Source organism: Uranotaenia lowii, chromosome 2, assembly GCF_029784155.1.
Source record: "Uranotaenia lowii strain MFRU-FL chromosome 2, ASM2978415v1, whole genome shotgun sequence".
NCBI lineage: Eukaryota > Metazoa > Arthropoda > Insecta > Diptera > Culicidae > Uranotaenia > Uranotaenia lowii.
This window is the reverse complement of record NC_073692.1, coordinates 200,418,502-200,441,426: the sequence shown is the minus strand read 5'-3', so window position 1 is coordinate 200,441,426 and position 22,925 is coordinate 200,418,502. Positions and strand designations below refer to the sequence as shown.

General features: G+C 44.0%; 1 protein-coding gene and 2 long non-coding RNA genes across 3 annotated transcripts; all 3 read left to right on the top strand.

Annotated features, from left to right (window-relative positions):
- Positions 1–4,928: 4,928 nt before the first annotated feature.
- On the top strand, positions 4,929–5,503 carry LOC129745051 (uncharacterized). Its single transcript, XR_008737067.1, has 4 exons — positions 4,929–5,021; positions 5,088–5,231; positions 5,287–5,352; positions 5,418–5,503. It is a non-coding gene; the product is annotated as an uncharacterized LOC129745051 (long non-coding RNA).
- A 13-nt stretch (positions 5,504–5,516) lies between these two features.
- LOC129742258 (uncharacterized) lies at positions 5,517–11,572 on the top strand. Its single transcript, XM_055734134.1, has 2 exons — positions 5,517–7,733; positions 7,784–11,572. Exons 1-2 carry the CDS (start codon positions 5,517–5,519, stop codon positions 11,570–11,572), a joined length of 6,006 nt encoding a protein of 2,001 aa, XP_055590109.1.
- Positions 11,573–12,045: 473 nt separating this feature from the next.
- LOC129745977 (uncharacterized) lies at positions 12,046–12,600 on the top strand. Its single transcript, XR_008737217.1, has 4 exons — positions 12,046–12,138; positions 12,205–12,348; positions 12,404–12,469; positions 12,535–12,600. It is a non-coding gene; the product is annotated as an uncharacterized LOC129745977 (long non-coding RNA).
- Positions 12,601–22,925: the final 10,325 nt, after the last annotated feature.

The following is a 22,925-nucleotide window of genomic DNA, read 5'->3' as shown; positions in this document are numbered from 1 at the left end:
TGCGTCTTGAACAGTTTTCCTAAATCTTTGGCGTTTTGTAGCTAGGAGAAAATGTATGGCTTTTCCCAAAAGCTTTCTCACTACTCTAAAAATTCTACTATGGAGGACATGGTGTAGCTACTGCTGTGCTTATGCGTATCCCATGCGTGTTCTAAATAAAATTTTATCGATCTGTTAAAGCAGATCATGGTTTAGTAAACAATATCTTTTGGAATCTATATATGTGATCTGTTGATCAGAATAAATAAATAAATATGATCGTACAAAAATCGTTCATTTCAATTGAAAAAAAAACTAAACATCTAGAATTATAATTCGGAAGATCAATAAAATGGGTTATTGTTTTAAGACAATTATTTTCGAATTTTCTATACGTGCGGATTTAGGGTGTATTGTCGAGTTCATTCGAATCGTGCAGGTTAAAGGGCTTCGCGCGGTGGGCAAACTGCGGGGCACGATTTTCAACAGACCCAATCATCGATAGTTGATACTTTGCGACGACATTGATATAGTCGGCAGATCATCTGTGGCGGTGCAGGAGGTCTACTGCAAAGTGAAACGCGAAGCAGAAAGGATTGGGTTAATGATTAATACGTAAAAGACGAAGTATAAACTGGCCTGCGGATTCAAGACCAACCGAGCCCACTTGGCCAGTAAAAACAATCTCACGATCGACGGCGACGAGCTGGAGATAGTCGAAGACTTTGTCTATCTCGGCTCACTGGTGACCGCAGACATGACACCAGCCGTGAGATCCGGCGGCGAACGATCAGCGGAAGTATGGACTTCACAATAGACTGAGTCGATTTGGAGTCATTTTAGAATTTCTCAAACCCTGAGGTATTCGGGACTTCGTATTGGTTCAAAACTCGTCCATGATTTTTTGCCGAATTTTTAAGTAACGTTTACATGAGTAAATTTGAACTTTTATGTTTGTTTGGGAAAATTGAATATTTTGTACTGAAAAATCAACATCGTTTTTGGTTCCTCTGTGGAGCCGAGCCTGCTAATGGTGTTTGTGCCAATTTATAAATTCTCTAAAGGAAATTTCCACTGAACAACGTAGCTCCAAATTTTATTAGGCAAAAAAGTTATAACTGTTTAACAGGGGTATGTCAAATGAATTAATTGTTTTTCAATACCAAAAGACATGGTCCCATAAAACACCTTATAACTTGTTTGTCTAATAAAATACGAAGTTACGGTTCTAAACAAAAACTATGTTGATTTTTCAGAACAAAATATTCAACTTTCCCATACAAACCTACACGCTAGAAACTATTAAACCATTTACGATTCAAAAATAACCATTTTAGACCTTTTCCCGGGAAATGCCATTTTATGAGTTCTCTATGAGAACCCATAAAATGACTTTTCGGGGAGAAGTAGAAATATGGTTATTTTTCATCCGCAAGGAAGATTACCGTAGAAATTAAAAAATGGTTATTTTTGAACCGTAATATGAAAAGCAGAATAGTAAATGTGAAATTTTCATAATTATAGACAAAAATTCAGAAAAAAATGCGAGTTTTCAATTTTGTTTTATATTTTCTTTTTTGTTCGACATGCATGTTTACTGTATAGAGCTTATTTTAACGTTCTTCATGAAAAATTTTTCAAAGCAAAAGGTAATTGCTGTTCACTTTTCCTTGCCTGAACAGTTTCCTAGTCCTGCTGGCAGCTTGCAGCCCAATTGATGGCTTTTCTGCCTCCCCGGCGTTTTCCACTAGCACCAGCTATTAAGGTAGATAAAAACTCGCCCCTTGAATGTTTCCGGATTTGCCCAAAAAGGCATCGGCTGCTTCTTTCAGCAAAAACACGCAATCAGAAGCGGTCAAACCCGGAATTTCACTGGTCAGATGAATACGATACACGATGCGTCAGCGATACGATGAACCACCATTCGTCTTGTCGCTTGTGTGCGACGTTCCGGCAAAATGTGGTGGTAAGTTGGATTAGCTGAAAGTTAGTTAAAGTTTTTTCGAATTCAACATTCAAGATTTCAATAAATTTACCAACCTTTTCAATCCCAGGAAGTCAATAATTTTCTCCAAAAAAACCAGACCTACTTTTGAATGTAGTACTTTCATATTACGATGCATCTTGACCATCATCTTGTGCAATAGAAAAAGAAATCGATTCCTTTTTTGCCAGAACAATAACCGGGAGCATTGACTTCTCCGTCACAATATTTTGTATCTTCCGGCTGGATCTTTTAGTTGGAAACGGAGCGCTCTTTCGGTGATCTGAAATTACATTTGGTTAATTGTTAGGTTTGGATCGAATTAGATATTTCTTTATGAAATCTATTACCTTTTAGCAGCTATTTTTTGTTCACTCACAAAAAATTTAAAAAAAAACGCGTTCGGCTGCTCTTTCAAAATGGCGATGAAACACCAAAAATTTGAACCATTTTATGGTTATCACTTGAGAACTAGAAATATGGTTGAAATAGAAACTAGAAAAAATGTTGTGAAATAACCATATTGGTAGTTTTGAGGCAAAAGGCTTAAAATGGTTATTTTTGAATCTAAAATGGTTATAAAAAAATTAGCGTGTAAAAGTTCAAATTCACTCATGTAAACGTTTCTTACAAATTCGGCAAAAAATCATGGATGAGTTTTGAACCAAAACGAAGCTTTTAAGACCCCAGGGTTTGAGAGATTTAAAAATGACCCAAAATCGACTTAGTCTACTCCGCGAGCAACTGCGATCGAGAAGACTTAAAGGGTGACACGGTCAAAATTTGGTCAATATCAACTTCACGTATTTCTTTCAATTTTGCATTTAAAAAACCTGAACACCCCTCATTTTGAAGGTGTGTGTGTGTAGAATGTTTTTTTTTTCCTGTTGGGGAGAGAGTCCACTGCGACCATTAAGTTGATCTATTGTGGTATTACCTGCGTTATTATTTTTACTTTGCTATGCTACTTGACACCCCTGCACTATTGGTTTAAGTTGCAGTTGTTTACCGGTAGCACTACGAGCACACACATAGCTAGGTAGGATCTCCAAGTGCAATCTAAGTTCCCTTGAAAAGATCCATCCACATGCATGTGCTGCATCATTGAGGCGTACAATTCCAAGGTATACCCGGCTAGCATTTCACTAATGCTAAAACCGCCAACCTTCATCATACTATGTGTGCCAGGTTATGTCACGACCGGGATTCGATCTCATGAACGTTGGCTTAGAAGACAAGTATGCTATCCTCTAGGCCACGATCTGCTGGCTGTGTAGAATGTTGCTCCTATTATGATTTTGGAATTCACTTTTCAGTTGTCAAAATGCCGCCCAAGGAAGAAGTGCAGCGTGTCAAAATTTTGCTCGCGCATTGCGAAAATCCGAGCTACTCGCACGCAAAGCTGGCAAAATCTCTAAAAGTTGCCAAATCAACCGTTACAAATGTAATTAAAGTGTTTGGAGAGCGTTTGTCGACAGCCAGGAAGTCTGGATCGGGGGAAAATCGAAAACCGGAAGCCGCTGAGACGACAAAGAGAGTTGCCGGTAGTTTCAAGCGAAACCCTAACCTCTCTCTCCGAGATGCCGAAATAAGCTGGGTGTATCGTCTACAACCGTGCATCGAGCCAAAAAACGAGCTGGACTATCGACTTACAAGAAGGTAGTGACTTCAAATCGCGATGATAAACAAATGTTTTCAGATTTTTATCGCCGTCATAACTATGTTATAATATTTTAATGGCATTTCGGCGAGATGAACTCTAGTAGAATGAAATTGAAAGATAGGAAATGATAGGTGGATAGTTAAAGCTAGGGCGCTTTTGGAGAAGAAACATTGAAAGGTTATTTTTGAAAATGTAAGTCTAGGGCATGTGGGAGAAAGCTCAAACTAATCGGTTGAATCTTTGCTCGGCAACAGTTAATTCTTTATGGGAGGCGAAGCAATCGCAGCTCCCATACAGAATCAACCCGATGGATTAGATGTGTACCTACACACCTAATCGAGCGCTCGATTAGGTGTTTAGGTACACATCTAATCCATCGGGTTGATTCTGTATGGGAGCTGCGATTGCTTCGCATAAAGAATTAACCGTTGCCGAGCAAAGATTCAACCGATTAGTTTGAGCTTTCTCCCACATGCCCTAGACTTACATTTTCAAAAACCACCTTTCAATGTTTCTTCTCCAAAAGCGCCCTAGCTTTAACTATCCACCTATCATTTCCTATCTTTCAATTTCATTCTACTAGAGTTCATCTCGCCGAAATGCCATTAAAATATTATAACGATGATAAACAAAATACGACGGCCACAGCGCAATCCCGGAGGCTGTACACGACGATGCTGACGAAGTCCGACTGCGTGGTAATGGACGACGAAACCTTCGTCAAAGCCGACTACAAGCAGCTTCGGGACAGGAGTTTTATACTGCAAAAGAAAGGGGAAAGGTAGCAGATATTTTCAAGCAAATGAAACTGTCAAAGTTCGCGAAGAAATATCTGGTTTGGCAAGCCATCTGTTGGCAACTGGGAGCACTGCCAACTTTGAAGCGGCGCGACATTTTTGACGCCAAATACTAAACTTCAGTTCAGCGGCCAGCCGTGACGCTTTCCCGTTTGACAGCTACGAGTTCCGGGAAAAAACTTACACCATCCATTCAAGAAGAGTCAAACAGATAGCTTTATTTCTATCTTTCGCGATTAAAACTATACCTACCTATTTAAACTACAATTGGAAAAAACTACCTAACCTAAGCCAAAACTAGTGCCGAACCAAGTGCAGTGAAACAAACGAACAATAACCAGATAGTGGCACGTAAACAGGTTTGTGAATCCTGCCCTACACGAAAATGTTGTGTTGTGCTAACCTCAATCTTTCTACGCATCACTAGCTAGTTTTCAGTAATTCCTTTTCGGATCCATCCGGCCAAGTGTAGAGCATAGTATAGTACTGTGCTAAGCAACAAAGTGTTCCATCCAGCGCTTTCTAGCTCGAATATTGTTCCGGCTCTTCCAGCCTAGTTCATAGAACTTAGCCTTCTCAAGCCGCATCCGAGTAACAGGTTAACTAGAATGTCGCTACATGCTGAACGATCATGCTAACTGCTAACTTTTATCCTTCTCAGCAGCTCGTGAATCGTTTCGGCTCATCCAGCCAAGTTTATCGAACTTAGCCTTCTCAAGCCGCGTCCGAGTAACAGCTCGTGAATAGTTCCGGCTCCTCCAGCCAAGTTCCGAGAACTTTGCTCTATCAAGCCGTGTTACACTATCAGGTTAGCAACTCCCGTTGCATGCAAAACGGTTCATGCTAACGCTTTCTTTCATTAGCAGCCTTGGTCAGCTTTGCCTAGAATCGTTCCGGTTGTAGGGAAATTGATTCGAAACACTGATTTTGTAAGTCAAATAATTATTATATAAACTAAAATTATGTCATCTAACCAAAACTCAATAAATTACAGCTTGAAGCTGCTTTGCTATCAAGACCGGTGTCTTTTTCCCCTCCTCCCCTACAAACAACTCGGAACATTCTTCAAGAAAATCATCATCCACCGCTTGAGATGGCAACTGCGAACGACGATGCACCATCGCCAGCAACACCCAATGATGGAGTTTCCAACTGCGTGGCGTGTAATCTCCCTGATTCGGCAGGGAACATGGTGCAGTGCGACGTATGCGATGATTGGTACCACCTAACCTGCGCAGGAGTTACACCATCCGTTGAGTTCCGCCCTTGGTCCTGTCCAAAATGCCAGCCAGCGCTCAGCATTCACAGCAGTGCGACAGCTTCCAGTAAACGTTCCCGAAAGGTTCAGCTACAGCTGGAGCAATTGGAGGAAAACCGTAGCTTAGAGCTTAAGGCTCTACAGATCCGCTTGGAAGCAATCGAAGCCCAGAAACGACTGGTCGATGCGAAGTACAAACTTTTGCAATCCACCGTCAACGATGTGGATGAAACGAACAACACTCAGAGCCGGGTGAGCAGGAGGATTAGTCGTCAGCTTACGACTGATTGGTTGGAAAGCATATCCAATGTCGTTGTAACTCCCGAACGTGCTCCAACCAATGATGCAACTTTTCCGACGGTCCCTACAGGCCAGCTGAACGGTCCAACTTCTAACACATCTCCGACTAGTTCAAACCAACCTATCGCTGGTTCAACTTTTCCCACAACCAGTGGTCGGAGTATCAGTGATACTCATCTACCGACCTGGTTGGTCGTTCCGGATTCAGCATCTACCCAAATTTTTCCCGCTGTTTCGGAAGCCAACTTGGGTCAACGGATGCAGCAGTTGTCAACCGACAACCATGGTGGAAAGAGAAGGTCAGCAGTCCAATTTGCCGATAAGATAGCCACGGTAGGAGCTCCCGAACAACAATATCATCGAAATCCAGCCGGTTTCTTTCCCCATGGCGAGCAGGTTACACCAATTCCACGTGCGCCATTTCAGGACCGTGCGCCTGTGCCTCACCCCCCTCAAGACAAGTATAAAAGAAACCAACATCAAGGTAAGACCGTTCCTAATTCTTTTCGCCTAAATTCCGATCAATGTAATGAGCCCCATGAGTCCCTGATATCACAGTTGGGACATTGCCCCCCAAGCGAGTACGCAAATATCACCCAACATATGAACAGTTTTTCGCCTACCCCATCTCAACTAGCAGCACGTCAGGTTATCGCCCGGGATCTCCCTATCTTTTCAGGGGACCCGGAAGATTGGCCAGTATTTATTAGCCATTATACTACCTCCACTTTAGCCTGTGGCTACAACCCTGTTGAAAATTTAACTCGTCTTCAACGTTGCCTCAAAGGAGTAGCACTTGAATCGGTCCGAAGCAGCTTACTTCTGCCCGATTTAGTGCCTGAGATAATTGACACGCTACGCTTTCGTTTTGGCCGACCTGACCTGATAATTAATGGCCTTTTACAAAAGCTTTGGAATATTCCTGCCCCCAAAGCTGAAAAATTAGAATCCCTGATAGAATACGGCACAGCCGTTCAAAATTACTGCGCTCATCTGGAAGCATCTGATCAAAACGCCCATCTGTCAAATCCATCATTGCTCGCCGCGTTAGTGAACCGTTTGCCGGTCGATTACCAAATGCAGTGGTCAGCATATACAGACGACAACAGTGAAGTGAGCTTAAAAGAATTTGGTGAATTTATGAAAATGTTAATGAAACGAGCAAGCAAAGTTACTTCTTCGAAAATATGTGTTGTACCCAGTCGGCTGGAGGAACGGACTCGGCCAAAGCGAGGAGCTTTACACGCGCATACCGAGAGCAGTCACCCAGCCAGTAACCACAGAGAGAGGAGATGTAGCATGTGCAGCCGGAACCACCAACTGAAGGAATGCGACGAATTCAAAGCGTTCACTCTTGAAGGACGCAGGCGAGTCGTGGAGCAAGAAAGACTATGCCGCAATTGCCTGAATTTCCACGGCCACCGACCTTGTCGTTTGAGTGGATATTGCACTGTTAATGGTTGTACAGTCCGCCACCACCCTCTTCTCCATTCCATCGGGGGTCAGCAGATGCAGAATAATGCAGGCGAATCTTCAATGCGTTCAAACGATCATCAGTCCAACTCCAATGGTCGTGGACCATCCGCTTTCGAACCCAGTCCGCCCGCCGACATCCACGTGCATCGAAGTTTTCCTCAAGTTTGCCTGCTTCGCTTTGTTCCGGTCACATTACACGGGAAGGGAAATCTGAAAATTGACACTTTCGCTTTCCTGGATGATGGTTCATCGAAGAAAAACTGGTTGATGAACTCGGTTTGCAAGGACAACCACGAACACTCTGTTTGAAATGGACGGGCAATAAGACGAGAACGGAACATGGCTCCAAGGTGATTGAGCTTCAGATATCCGGAACCGATCAACGGCATCATAAACTACAAGATACTCGCACAGTCAAAGAATTAGCTCTTACCCCACAAACACTAGACTTTGGGACATTGTCGGCTTCATTTCGGCATCTACGAGGACTTCCGATAGCGAGCTACAGGAATGCAGTTCCTCGTGTTTTGATAGGGGTTAACAACCTTCATTTGACCGTTCCGCTTCGTACAAAAGAAGGTCAGCCGCAAGACCCAATAGCTACTAAAACAAGGTTGGGATGGTGTGTCTACGGAGGAACAGGATACCAAGATACATCTTTGTACGTGCACCGTTGTAGTTGCTCTGGTGATGATGCATTGCACACAGCTGTTCGGAACTATTTTGCTTTAGAAGACGTGGGGATAACCGGGACAGCCATTCTAGAATCTGAGAACGATAAACGGGCCAAGAGAATCCTTGAAGAGCACACAAGTCGCCAAGGTGATAGATTCCAAACTGCCTTACTTTGGAAGTCCGATTATTATGAGTTTCCTGACAGCCGTTTTATGGCTGAAAAACGTTTCGAGTGTTTAGAACGTAAGCTTAAACGAAACCCAAAGATGATGGAAAACGTTACTAAGCAAATAGAAGAATACCAGATGAAAGGATATGCCCGTCTCGCCACCGAAGGTGAAATCAGAAACTCGGATCCTCGGAAAACCTGGTACCTACCACTCGGCGTTGTAGTAAACCCCAAAAAGCCGGAGAAGATTCGCATGGTGTGGGACGTAGCTGCTACGGTTAAAGGTGTCTCGTTGAACAGCATGCTTTTGAAAGGACCAGATCAACTAACAACACTACCCTGGGTCCTCTTCCGTTTCCGACAATATGCTGTGGCAGTCTCTGGTGATATATCCGAGATGTTCCACCAAATCCGTATTCGTCCCGAAGATCAGCAAGCTCAGCGTTTTCTCTGGCGGACCAATCCAAATAAAGTTTTCGACGTTTTTGTTATGCAGGTGGCCACTTTCGGTTCAACTTGCTCCCCAGCATCTGCTCAATTCATAAAGAATAAGAACGCACGAGAGTTTGCGGATGTCTATCCTCGAGCTGTTGAAGGAATCATCGACTGCCATTACGTGGACGACTACGTCGATAGCTTTGGGACAGAGGAAGAAGCTCAACGAGTTGCTCGAGAAGTCAAGGCCATTCACGCGCGAGGAGGTTTCAACATTCGTGGTTGGAGATCCAATAGCGTGAAAATACTCCAAGGACTTGGAGAGGCAACAGATCCTAATCCCAAAGAACTAAACACACAGCACGGCATCATCGAGAGGGTTCTTGGAATGCACTGGCTTCCCAATGAAGATACTCTGGCATATTCCACCAACTTTCAGCCACAAATAAACGACATAATTTCAAACAGAATGCGGCCAACGAAACGACAAGTACTGAAGTGCTTAATGAGTGTATTCGACCCTCTGGGTCTTCTAGCGGCCTTTGTCGTTCAAGGCAAAATACTTCTCCAAGATATTTGGAGAGCCGGTACTCAATGGGATGAAGAAATCGACGACCAAGTATTCGAAAAATGGACCAGATGGATAGATCAGTTCCCACTTATAGCAGTCCTCCAGGTTCCAAGATGCTACTATCTAGATGCTACTGAAACACTCTACAATAATCTTGAACTGCATATATTTGCCGACGCAAGCGAAGATGCTTACGCAGCCGTAGCGTATTTTCGTATTTCCATCAATAGCAAGGAATATAAGTGCACTTTAGTTGCGTCAAAGACAAAGGTAGCTCCTCTACGACATTGGTCGATTCCCCGGCTTGAACTCCAAGCTGCTGTATTAGCTGCGCGACTAGAAACATTTATTAAAGAAGGCCATACATTGCAAATACATCGTACGGTATTTTGGTCGGATTCGAGTACAGTACTAGCCTGGATACGCTCGGACCATCGAAGATATTCGTCGTTTGTGGCATGTCGAGTATCTGAAATATTATCTACCACTTCTATCGCTGATTGGCGATGGATCTCAACGAAGATGAACGTTGCTGACCTGGCCACAAAATGGGGACAAGGTGGCCAACTGGACGTGGATGGTCCATGGTTCAACGGACCGGAATTCTTGAAAATGGAAGAAACAGGGTGGCCGCACCCCAAGTCAATACAACCAACGGTAGAAGAACAAAAAATCTGTGGGGTCCATCAAAGTTTAGAAATTCCAGAGCCGCTGGTTGATGTATCCAGATTTTCTAAATGGGAGAGACTGACCAGAGCAATGGCCTACGTATTCCGATATTTCAATAACTGTAAGAAAACACGTTGCAAGGTCAGCAGTTTGTATCCCACGCAATCCGAGTTGAGGCTCGCCGAAGATTACCTTTTCCGAATGGTTCAAAGAGAAGCTTTTCCAGACGAGGTACACCAGCTACTGGCACGAATCAGCGAGCCGAATGAAAAGCAGGTCGCCGAAGGAAGAGGCAGCAAACTTTACAAGTTGTCACCTTACCTGGACGAACACCAAGTTCTACGAGTCGACGGGCGGATTGGAGCGGCGGCTAATGTGGACAACTGCATTAAGTATCCAGTGATTCTATCAAAACAACACCGTGTCAGCGATTTGATCATCGATTTTTATCACCGCAAGTTCCATCACGCTAATTTTGAAACCGTGGTGAACGAATTACGTCAGGTTTACCATATACCACAAGTACGATCCCGCGTGAAGCAGATTGTGAAGCGTTGTCAGTTCTGCAAAATCAACAACGCTCGACCTCAAATTCCAAGGATGGCTCCTTTACCAGCGGCGAGATTAGCAACGTGCACACGACCGTTCACTTTCGTCGGGTTGGACCTGTTTGGTCCACTCCAGGTTAAAGTTGGTAGGAGCTCGGTTAAACGGTGGATCGCGCTATTTACCTGTTTGACAGTGCGCGCTGTCCACGTCGAAGTAGTATTCAACCTAAGTACGGAGTCGTGTATTATGGCGGTCCGGAGGTTTGTTGGTAGGCGAGGATCACCATTAGAATTCTATTCAGACAACGGCACAAACTTCCGGGGAGCCGACAATGTGCTGCAGAGACAAGTTTCCAACATCGAAGAAGGACTGGCATCTACGTTCACCAACACTGCAACGAAATGGGTCTTTATACCACCCGGCACACCACACATGGGCGGCGCTTGGGAGCGCATGGTTCGTTCGGTGAAGAAGGCGATGGAGACGAGCGTGAACGCGTGTCGAAAACTGAGCGATGAGGGTCTGTGGACTCTAGCAGTCGAGGCTGAAGGAATAGTGAATTCCAGACCGCTTACGTACCTCCCGATTGAGGCAGCGGAACAAGAAGCTCTTACTCCTAACCATCTGTTAATCGGAAGCTCCAACGGTATCAAGCAGCCGACTGTAGAGCAAGTAGACGAAAAATTGGCGCTGAAAAATACTTGGCACCAAATACAAACTCAAGTGGACACTTTCTGGCGTCGATGGATTCGTGAATACTTGCCGGATTTGACTCGGCGTACAAAATGGCAGAGTGAAACTCGACCGATTTGCGTAGGAGACTTGGTGATCATTGTGGATGAGGCTAGAAGAAATGGTTGGGTCCGCGGACGTGTTAATGAGGTCATTCCAGGGCAAGATGGGCGTGTAAGAAAGGCGATTGTTCAAACTCATAGGGGGCTCACTAGGCAATCGGTCTCTAAGTTAGCTGTACTTGACGTTGGGGCTGAGGTCTCAAAGTTAGCTGTATTTGAAGTTGCGACTAAGGGTAACCCGGGATCATCCTGACCAGTGTTACGGGGGGGAGGCTGTTGGCAACTGGGAGCACTGCCAACTTTGAAGCGGCGCGACATTTTTGACGCCAAATACTAAACTTCAGTTCAGCGGCCAGCCGTGACGCTTTCCCGTTTGACAGCTACGAGTTCCGGGAAAAAACTTACACCATCCATTCAAGAAGAGTCAAACAGATAGCTTTATTTCTATCTTTCGCGATTAAAACTATACCTACCTATTTAAACTACAATTGGAAAAAACTACCTAACCTAAGCCAAAACTAGTGCCGAACCAAGTGCAGTGAAACAAACGAACAATAACCAGATAGTGGCACGTAAACAGGTTTGTGAATCCTGCCCTACACGAAAATGTTGTGTTGTGCTAACCTCAATCTTTCTACGCATCACTAGCTAGTTTTCAGTAATTCCTTTTCGGATCCATCCGGCCAAGTGTAGAGCATAGTATAGTACTGTGCTAAGCAACAAAGTGTTCCATCCAGCGCTTTCTAGCTCGAATATTGTTCCGGCTCTTCCAGCCTAGTTCATAGAACTTAGCCTTCTCAAGCCGCATCCGAGTAACAGGTTAACTAGAATGTCGCTACATGCTGAACGATCATGCTAACTGCTAACTTTTATCCTTCTCAGCAGCTCGTGAATCGTTTCGGCTCATCCAGCCAAGTTTATCGAACTTAGCCTTCTCAAGCCGCGTCCGAGTAACAGCTCGTGAATAGTTCCGGCTCCTCCAGCCAAGTTCCGAGAACTTTGCTCTATCAAGCCGTGTTACACTATCAGGTTAGCAACTCCCGTTGCATGCAAAACGGTTCATGCTAACGCTTTCTTTCATTAGCAGCCTTGGTCAGCTTTGCCTAGAATCGTTCCGGTTGTAGGGAAATTGATTCGAAACACTGATTTTGTAAGTCAAATAATTATTATATAAACTAAAATTATGTCATCTAACCAAAACTCAATAAATTACAGCTTGAAGCTGCTTTGCTATCAAGACCGGTGTCTTTTTCCCCTCCTCCCCTACAAACAACTCGGAACACCATCTGTACCTGTGGCTTTAAAAGCAGCATTTTCATAGCTTCCGGGACTGTTAATCAAGAAATTTACGTGAAAGAGTGTTTGAATAAACGTCTGCTGCCTTTCCTGAAGAAACACGGTTGTTCCGTACTGTTTTGGCCGGATTTGGCAAGGTGGTTCCCAAGGACCAGAACCCTCCCAACACGCCAGAGCTCCGCCCAATTAAGAAATACTGGGCTATTCTATTGTCAAGCGGAACCTAAAGAAGACAAAAAAACTGCTAAGGACGAGCAGCAGTTCAAGGTAAACTGGCTTTCTGCGGCGAAGAAGGTGGACAAGGTGGCTGTACAAAATCTGATGGCAGGGGTGGCAGGGATGGATATTCGGATTTGGAAAAGCGGAAGCCTAACTGAATATTTTTCCCGAATTTTATACTTATTAAACTTGAAAAAGAAATTTAATTTGATTTTTAAATAAACGATTTCACCGATTTACACACATTTTTCCTTGACCAAATTTTGACCGTATCACCCTTTAGCGACTTACTTACTTAATGTTCCCGCGCCGATCCTCCGGTGCATAGGGCCGTGTTAAAAGACCTCCACTGTTGACGATCCGGAGCCAGCGTCTTTGACAGTTTGGATTTCGGCGGCTAGGCTTCGCTGTGATGAGTTTCTGGGTCTGCCTCTTCTCCAATGTCCATCTGGATTCCATTCAAGCGCCTCTCTGCAAATCTCATCTTTTCGCAACGTGTGCCTAATCCATCTCCACTTACGTTCCCGAATCTCGATTTCTAGTGCCCTTTGATGACACCAGCGATGTAGTTCCTCATTTGAGATCCAGTTGCCAGGCCACCAAGCGCGGATGATATTCCGCAGGCAGCGGTTTGGCTCAGCCCTCGCTCAAAATGTAACCTGTAAAGGATGCCTATTAGACCGGTATTCCTCTACGGGCACGAGACGTGGATATTGCTTGAGGAGGACCTGCGCACACTCGGAGTATTCGAGCGGCGAGTGTTAAGAACAACTATCTTTGGCGTCGTGCAGGAGAACGGAATGTGGAGGCGAAGGATGAACCACAAGCTCGCGTTACTCTACGGCGAACCCAGTATCCAGAAGGTGGTGAAGGCTGGCCGGATACGCTGGGTAGGACATGTTGCGGAAATGCTGGACGACTGTTATGCAAAACAGGTTCGCTGCCAATCCGGAGGGAACGAGACCAGCAGGGGCGCGGTGGTAAGATCAAGTGGAGCTTGTTTTGGCGTATATGGAATGCCCGAGAAGTTTAAGACCGAGTGTTTGGAGGAATATGGTCCATCAGGTTATGTCGTGACTTACGACTCGTGAGACGGAAAACCATGTGAATAAATAAATAAATTGCATGTTTTTTTTTATTTAACTCAGCTGAGAGAACATTGTTCTTATATCAAGTCCTCTAGTGAAAGTTGCAAGATTGCTCGGTTTTATCCGGGTTTGCCCAAAAATTTAATATAGAATTTCGGAAAAGTCCGGTCCGGCCGGGTTGCCAGAATTCATTGGAAAAGCCCGTATTTATTCTCATTATCAAATCAAGCTTAAAAAACAACAAATTGTGTTGTACTATTTTTTTTATTTATACATACGTCCATACTATTGGCAGGTGCGGTGGGAGAATCGGACTGGCTCAGACTTGAAGAGCTTGAATAAGATTAACGTGTTTGTTCTAACAAGTATTTATTCTGACTAACTAAAAGTAATACAAATTAAGCAACGATTGCTTTGATGTTCAGTTGCTTGCTGCGTTGCATACTCGCAACACTCCTCCTCAACGCTGCTGCTGTAGACCACACTTCTGACGAAGAATCTCCAAACGTACCCGTGAGAGAGGTTTTGTCAGAAGATCCGCTGCCATTCTTTCCGTCGGACAATATTCGTAGTTGACAACACCTTTCGTTTTCAGGTCCTTCGCAAAATGGAACTTGGTAGAAATGTGCTTCGTACGGTTGCTGAATTTTTCGGATTCCAACATCTTCAAACAGCTTTGATTATCTTCGAATAATGTCACTTCTGTTTTCTCTCCTAGGTCCTCCAGTAGTCTCTGCAACCAAACCGCTTCTTGGGATGCTTCGGAAAGTGCTACGAACTCCGCCTCTGCTGTAGACAATGAGACACAAGTTTGCTTGCGACACGCCCAAGAAATTGTACCTCCGCAGTACTGGAACACATATCCGCTGTTCGATTTCCGATCGCTGACACATTCTGCCCAATCAGCATCTGCATAGCCGACTAGACCTGAAGAATCGCCACTGCTACTAAGTCGAAGCTCCAGATCTGCTGTCCCCTACAGGTAACGAACCATTCGCTTCAACTCTGTCCAGTCACGCTCGGTTGGACAACTCACCTTTCGACTCAGGATCGAAATTGCCGCTGCGATGTCGGGTCTGCTGTTGACTGCGATGTATAACAGCTGCCCAACTACCTTCAGGTACTGTTGATTGTTCGGAAGAAGAACTTCTTTCTCTTCCGTCTTGCCATATCCAGGTTCAAGTGGCACCGCCGAAACTTTTGCATATTGGAGACCAACAGAACAACGTCTTCGATGTACTTCCGCTGACTGATGTGAAAATCTCCGGCTTCATCTCGTTTGACCTCGATGAAGCCGGACGAACTTCACATCACCAAGGCTGCTAATCTTGAAGTTCCTGGAAAGCGCCTTTTCCAGTGCTCCGATGATACGTTCATTTTGGCTAGCTACGATGAGATCATCAACATAAACAAGAACGTAGCACCACTTGCCACCAGCTTTCTTCTTGTACAGACAGGGATCTGCCTCGCACCGCTTGAATCCATCCTCCATCAACACCTCGTGTAGACGCTGGTTCCACGAACGGGCGGCTTGCTTGAGCCCGTACAAGCTTTTCTTCAGACGGCAAACCTTGCCTTCCGCGCCGACGACATACCCGGGAGGCAGCTTCATAAAAATCTCCTCCTCAAGGTTGCCGTTCAAAAATGCCGTTTTAACGTCGAATTGCTTGACAAACATCTTCTTCTTTGCTGCTACGGACATCATGATGCGGAACGTAGTGTGACGAACGACCGGCGCAAAAACTTCGTCGTAGTCCGTCCCGTATCGTTGGCTGAATCCTTGAGCTACCAGCCTGGCCTTACAGCGAACCACCTTGCCGTGTTCATCCTGCTTCCGCTTGAACACCCACAGTAACAATTTTAGCTTTATTATGGTCAGCAAAATGTCGTTTGGACCATAGCATTAACCTTCATAAAAAGCTAAAGCACATTCTATAACATCACCTGGACTCTAATAAAGCCAAAATCAGGCTATTTGGCCCTATCCTAGGAACGTCATCATGACCAATCATTGTTAGTCATCAATATTGGTCACTAAAGCTTTTAAAAAGCTATTATAAAACATGTTAGAAATTTTTGTTTTTTTTCGGTTCTGTGAGTTCTCGGATTTTTTTTTATTTTTTCCAGCAACCGTAATGGTTGATGAATGATGATTGCATTATTCAGATATGATCTGGTAAAATTAATAGCTAAAAAACCAATGTTTTACCCATATAATGAGCGTCTTTTCTACTGCCAGTCAAGATTTTAGGTAAAATGTATATGAAATAGTATCTTAAAATAAATGCGCCTCGTCAAATCTCATGGTCAATCATGATGGGATTGATGGAAAAAAGGCCTGAAAAAATATTTTCCAATGCTTGCATTGTGAATCCATCAACATGGCGTCATTTTGTGCCCTTCGATTTTGCAACCAACATGGCGTGAGTCAATCCATAGTTTTATTATGGTTTAATGATGACCCCAAAAAAAGCTACGATTTGACGTTTCTCTCGCAAGCCAACCAATTACACGCTTAGGTTGAGTTCCTCATTTCTGAGTTGTTAATCATTAGTACAGTAAATGAGGACAGACTTTTTGAATGAAAAGGGATTGGTTTTGAATGACCCGTGGAATAAATCATGAGTTGAAGTCAAATTTCGTTGTCTGACGCCATCTTGAAATCCAAGATGGCAGCTTCCGCTGAACTTTAAAATGGTGTAAATGACTTGAAATCGCATGAAACCCCAACAAAATGGGTATCGGGTGAAAGGGCTAAACGAGTAGAAGTCGAATTTCGCTATCCGACGCCATCTTGAAATCCAAGATGGCGGCATCCGCTCAACTTTAAATGCTTAATGCTGACAAAAAGTCGCATTAAACCACCACTATACGAGTATTGAATGAAAAGGCTAAGCTAGAAGATGTCGATTTTTTTCTTTCCGACGCCATCTTGGAATCCAAGATGGCAGCTTCCACTGAATTCAAAATGCTGTTAATCAATGAAAATCGCTTGAACACAACTTTTTTCACGTAATACTACATTAAAACTACTATTTTAAAACAATTTAGATAATTTTAAATCACTTTCATTATTTTTTCATTATGTTTCTAATGCATTTAGAACTTTTCTTGTTTTGTTTATAGTTTTTGATTTTTTTTGCCATTTATGTTAGGGTTGCCATCCGTCCCGCAAAAGCGGGACATGTCCCGCTTTTTTGTCGAATGTCCCGCCGTCCCGCTTTTCCTTAAAATGTCCCGCTTTTTTTTAAGGAAAACTTTTATAAAGTTTACTGATTAAAACTGGAAAAAATCAAACTTTAACCTCAATTTCAATAAAATTCATTGGTTCAACACAAAATATCCCTGAAGATACAGTAAGATTCTGATTCAGTTAAGCGTTTTTGGAGCACGTTCAACCAATGCAATGAAAAAAATATTGTTTAAGTACCTTCCAAAGCTTTCAAAGCTTTCAAATTTTTAAAACAAATTTGGAATATATTTGTTACTGCATAAAAAGGTTTTTAACGTTTAAGCTGTTTACATGTAGGACATAAATAACTCTCTCAAATAACATGTTAATTAGCGAGAACCGTGGAAAATAACCGGCATAAAACCGTGTAAATCAGAGTCATGTAAGTTAAACTAAGAAAAATCAATGCGCGTTTCAAAGACCCTAGTATACTTTCTATGAATAACTTCGACTGATGGTAAACGTCTAAGTTCGGCAATACAATTAAGCTTTTTTAAGAGTTTCTAAAATGTCCCGCTTTTTTCGGCTTTGTCCCGTTTTTTTGTCCTGAAATGTCCCGCTTTTTTCTGAAAGTATTTGGCAAGCCTAATTTATGTAATTCTTTTATTCCTATCATGTTATTATGTCTAAATTGTATTGGTCTTATTCTAGCGAAAACTATAAGGTTATGTTGTTTCTGTTAACCGTCTGATTTTGGTACATGTGCCAAATTCGATGTTGCCAAAATCGAATGTTGCCAAAAACGAACGGGGTCTGTATTGTGGTGGTTTTTGTGGGATTTTCAGTCACTTACAGATTTTCAGAGAAACGCGAAAAGAGATATTTGACTTCTATCATTTAGTCTTAGCACCCAATACAATATATTTGGGAGTTTCATGCTATTTTCATTCATTTACAGTATTTTTAAGTTCAGCTGAAGCCACCATCCTGGATTTCAAGATAGCGTCAGAATGCAAAAATAAACTTTTTATAGCTTATCCCAATTGACAAATACCCATATTTTGGAGGTTTCATGCGATATTAAATGATTTAGAGCATTTTTTTTAAGTTTATAGAAAGCTGACTTCTACTCGTTAAGCCCTTTCGCCCACTACCAATTTGGGTTTCATGTCATTTTAAGTCAATCAATACATTTTAAAGTTTAGCGGAAGCCGCCATCTTGGATTTCAAGATGGCGTAAGATAGCGTAATTCAACTTCTACCGGTTGATTTCTTTTAACTTATACCACTATAATATAGGTTTTATGCGATTTTCAGTCATTTACAGTATTTTTAAGTTGAGTGGTAGCCGCCATCTTGGATTTAAGATGGCGACGGGCAACGAAATTCGACTTCTACTCGTTTATTACTTTCACCTTATAACCATATTGTGAAGGTTTCACGATATTTTCAGTAATTTACAGCTTTGAAAATAAAAGCGGAAGCCGCCATCTTGAATTAATGATGGCGTCAAGCATTTTTTTCCTACTATTTGGGCCCTTACACTCAATACTCATATTGTAAAGATATTCATACCACTTTCGGTGATTTCAAGTTTTCAAAGATGTATTTTTTTAATTTAAACTCAAAACCAACACGCATAACTTACCAAAAATGTGTAAAAATGGGAGTTCCAATTCAAATATGTGCTATCTAATCTGAGCGTGTCCTGTTTTGACATTTTGATCGAGAACTGTCACTAAGTTTTATGGCGGTTTAATAATCAGGCATTGAGTGCTATTATAGAACATGCAAATGAAAGCTTGGAGCAAACTTCTAAGTTTGTGTTTTATTATAGTTTTAAAAAGGCATTTATAACTTTTTCAAAATAACTAAAACAGTATGTTTAATAAAAGTTTTATTAGCGTTTTCAAAACCATCTGAAAACATATGGTCGAAAAAAAATATAAGCATTCTGCATGACCATAATAAAACCGTCATAAAACGAGCTGCACAAAAAAATGCCATAATTAAACCATAATAAAACTTCCTAATGCTAGTTGGCATAATCTGTGTTACTTGGGTTGCTTCCTATAGCACGACGGCCCTCTGGCAATTCGACCACGTCCCATGTATTGCTGGCTTCAATCGATTCGAGCTCCTCGGCCATTGCTTTACGCCACTTGCTGCTGTCCGGACTGGACAACGCTTCCATCACCGTTTTCGGCTCCTCCTGAACCGAAGTTTTCACCGAACAAGCATACCGCTTCGGAGCAACACCAAGATTGGACCTTGTCGACCTCCGAGGCAAATCTTCACGTTGAACGTTTTCAACCGCAACACTTGGCTGGGACTCAAAACCTCTGAATGCTTCTGCTTCTTCTTCAGCTGAGTCGTATTGAACACCGTCGTCATCTTCATCGGATTCAATTTCTTTTGATTCGTTGACAGGATCCACACGTGGGAAATCGATGAATGGAACAACGAGATTTTCATTCGCTGGTCCCGGCTCGGACCCACATGACGTCAGGAATTTAACATCACGACTGACTGTTATTTTTCCCGTCGCCTCGTCCACCAATCGGTACGCCTTCGATGCCTCGCAACCAACGAACCTCAGCTTCGATGCCTTGCTATCCAGTTTACCTCGCTTCACACTTGGCACGTGGCAGTACGCATCCACGCCAAACCGCTGAATGTGTCCGAGATTGGGCTTCCTACCGTACCACTGCTCGTATGGTGTGCCACTCACCGACCGTGAGGGCAGCCGATTCTGCATGTAGTTCGCCGTTACTACCGCTTCGCCCCAGAAGCGCTTTTCAAGATTTCCATCGATGAGCATACACCTGGCCATTTCGACCAGATACCGGTTCTTCCGTTCAGCCACCCCGTTTTGCTGTGGGGTGTACGGTGCTGTGAGCTGTGCGATGATACCGTTCTGCCTCAGAAAAGACTTGAACTTCTTGCCAATGTATTCACCGCCTCGGTCGGACCGCAGAATTTTGGGTTTCTTTCCGAATTGCGTCTTGACCAGCTCGACGTACTCCTTCAGCTTCTCGAGGGCTTCCGACTTCTCACGTAGCAAATAAACGACCGTGTATTTACTATGGTCGTCGATGAACGTGATAAAGTACCGCCTTCCACCTGTAGTTTTCGTTCGCATCGGCCCACAAATGTCGGTGTGCACCAAGTCCATTACATTCGCCGATACATTTCCTGAAACCTTCGGGAATGGCGCCCTGTGCATCTTGCCTTCAATGCACACTTCGCATGCACCAGAACAACTGCAACGCTTCACGGTAATTCCTTCAGCCATCGTCTGCAATTTCAGCACCGCGTCACAGTCTCTGTGACCAAAACGCCTAGGCCAGCCATGCACGCAGTCGCCACTTGTTGTTGCTAGGGACAGCTTCTCACCTCGCATGATTTTGGCACAACTTGCTTCGAAAACGACGACAAACCCGTTTTGCACCAGCCGCATCACAGACAACAAGTTAGATTTCATTTCAGGAACATACAGTGCACATTCGATTGGCACTTGACGCTCTTGACCAGAACCATCGATGACATTGATCCGTCCAGCACCACGGCCTTTCGAACGAACCTTCGCTCCGTTTGCCACCCACACGTTTTCAGTGACTGCTTCGTTCAACTCCTCGAAGAACTCCTTGTAGTTGGCAATGTGGCATGAGGCTCCGGAATCTAGTATCCACTGCTTTTCCACTTGACTACCGCATTCAGTGAGAAACGTGTATTGACTGTTGTCGTCATGGTGCGCCACGTTGTTTGCTTGATGTTGCTTGGTAATCGCTTTCCGTTGCTTAGTAACTGGACTGTTACTTTTCGCATTTTTCCATGCTCTAAATTTTTCGCATGTCGCCTTCTGGTGGCCCAATTTCTTGCAAAAATAACACCGGTCCTTTTCGGCCTTGGAATCCGCAAACAAAACAGACTCGGATATTTTTTCACCAGTTCCGATCCCGCCGGCCTGGGCCCATAACCTATTGGCAGGTGCGGTGGGAGAATCGGACTGGCTCAGACTTGAAGAGCTTGAATAAAATTAACGTGTTTGTTCTAACAAGTATTTATTCTGACTAACTAAAAGTAATACAAATTAAGCAACGATTGCTTTGATGTTCAGTTGCTTGCTGCGTTGCATACTCGCAACACATACGTGGCTGGTAAACGGTGGATAATGTGCAACACGAGACCCCATAGTGGTCATATCACCTCTTATTCACAACTCCTATCTCTACCTCCCCGCGGTGCCGGCTGGGGTGCGAGTAACCTAAGCGGAGATCGGGTACCCAACCCCGGTGGATGCTTTGGTCGCATGCAGACTGAGAAGGTGGCCGCACGCGTCTGTTCCCCAGGTCAGGGGCGGCGTGCAACAACAACCGAGCGTCTGTTCTCCAGGTCAGGGGCGGCTCAAACAGCGTCTGTCTTGCAGCAAGCGGCTGAATTTATGAAATGCGGCTCCCGCCAGTTAAGTCCAAGATGGCAGCCCCATCGCGGGATAGGGACTTTAGGCTAACAACCTACTGCTCCTGATATCTTGTATTGTTACAGAAACTGAGAGAAGAAATAACCGAATTGGAACTTTGGCAACGACTTTTAGCATGAAAACACGGACTAGAATTGGAACTTGGAATGTTTTGACCCTTGCCCAGCCAGGAAAGCTGGCTCAACTTGCTAGAGAAGCTAGCCGCCTCAAGCTAGAGATATTGGGACTGAGCGAAGTCCGTTGGCCTAACACTGGAGAACACAAGACACAGTCCGGGCAAGTACTGCTTTACTCTGGCATACGAGGAGAACATGCTACTCGGGAACGAGGAGTTGGTTTCCTGTTAAGCCCGCAGGCCCATGCGGCCCTCATAAGATGGGAACCGATAAACGAAAGAATAATCGTAGCCAGATTCAGAACACGGGTTAGAAACCTTACAATGGTCCAGTGTTCTGCGCCAACTGACGTTACCGATTTGCAGGAGAAAGAGCAGTTTTACAGTCAATTGAACAGCGTGGTTGAGAGAATTCCGAAGGGTGACATACAAATCCACTTAGGCGACTTCAACGCAAAGATTGGCTCCGATAATCAGGACTTTGAGCGCATCATGGGGCGCCATGGTCTAGGACAGATGAGCGAAAACGGAGAGCTGTTTGTAGAATTTTGTGGCAACAACAACATGGTGATCGGTGGATCGCTCTTCCCCCATCGACCAGCACATAAGGTCACTTGGGTATCCCGAGATGGCCGAACAGAAAATCAAATTGACCACATCTGCATCAGTCGAAAATGGAGAAGGAGCCTTCTTGATGTCCGCAACAAACGAAGCGCAGACATTGCATCTGACCATCACCTCGTCCTTGGCGAGATACGACTGAGAGTTGCGCGTGTCCAACGGCGCGAGGAGAAAGTCGGGTGTCGATACGACGTCCGCCGGTTGGAGAATCCAGAGGTGAAAAGGGCATACGTTGAACAGCTAGAATCCCGAGCCTCGGAGCTGCCGACAGACGGAACAGTCGAAGAACAGTGGTGTGGAATCAAGAATGCCTTTATCACGACGAGCCATGATACTCTCGGTAAAGTTTGTGGAAGACGAAGTGAATGGATGTCGGATGAAACCTGGAGAATGATCGATGATCGGAGAAAGGCGAAAGTCGGAATTGAGCAGGCATGTTCCGGGTCAGCCAAAGCAGCCGCCCGCTTACGATATGCGGAGCTGGAAAAGGCAGTTAAACGAGCTTGTAGACGAGACAAGAGAGCCTGGACAAACTCCCTAGCCGAAGAGGGAGAAAGAGCCGCCGCCATTGGAGATATCCGATTATTATATGATATTTCTCGCCGCCTTAGT

What these genes read in the sequence shown, in the direction of transcription:
- LOC129742258 (XM_055734134.1), top strand. Translation starts at nt 5,517, where the DNA reads ATGGCAACTGCGAACGACGATGCACCATCGCCAGCAACACCCAATGAT. An exon ending in AAAACTGGTTGATGAACTCG is followed by an intron (nt 7,734 to 7,783) that starts GTTTGCAAGGAC and finishes ACGGGCAATAAG; the next exon opens with ACGAGAACGGAACATGGCTC.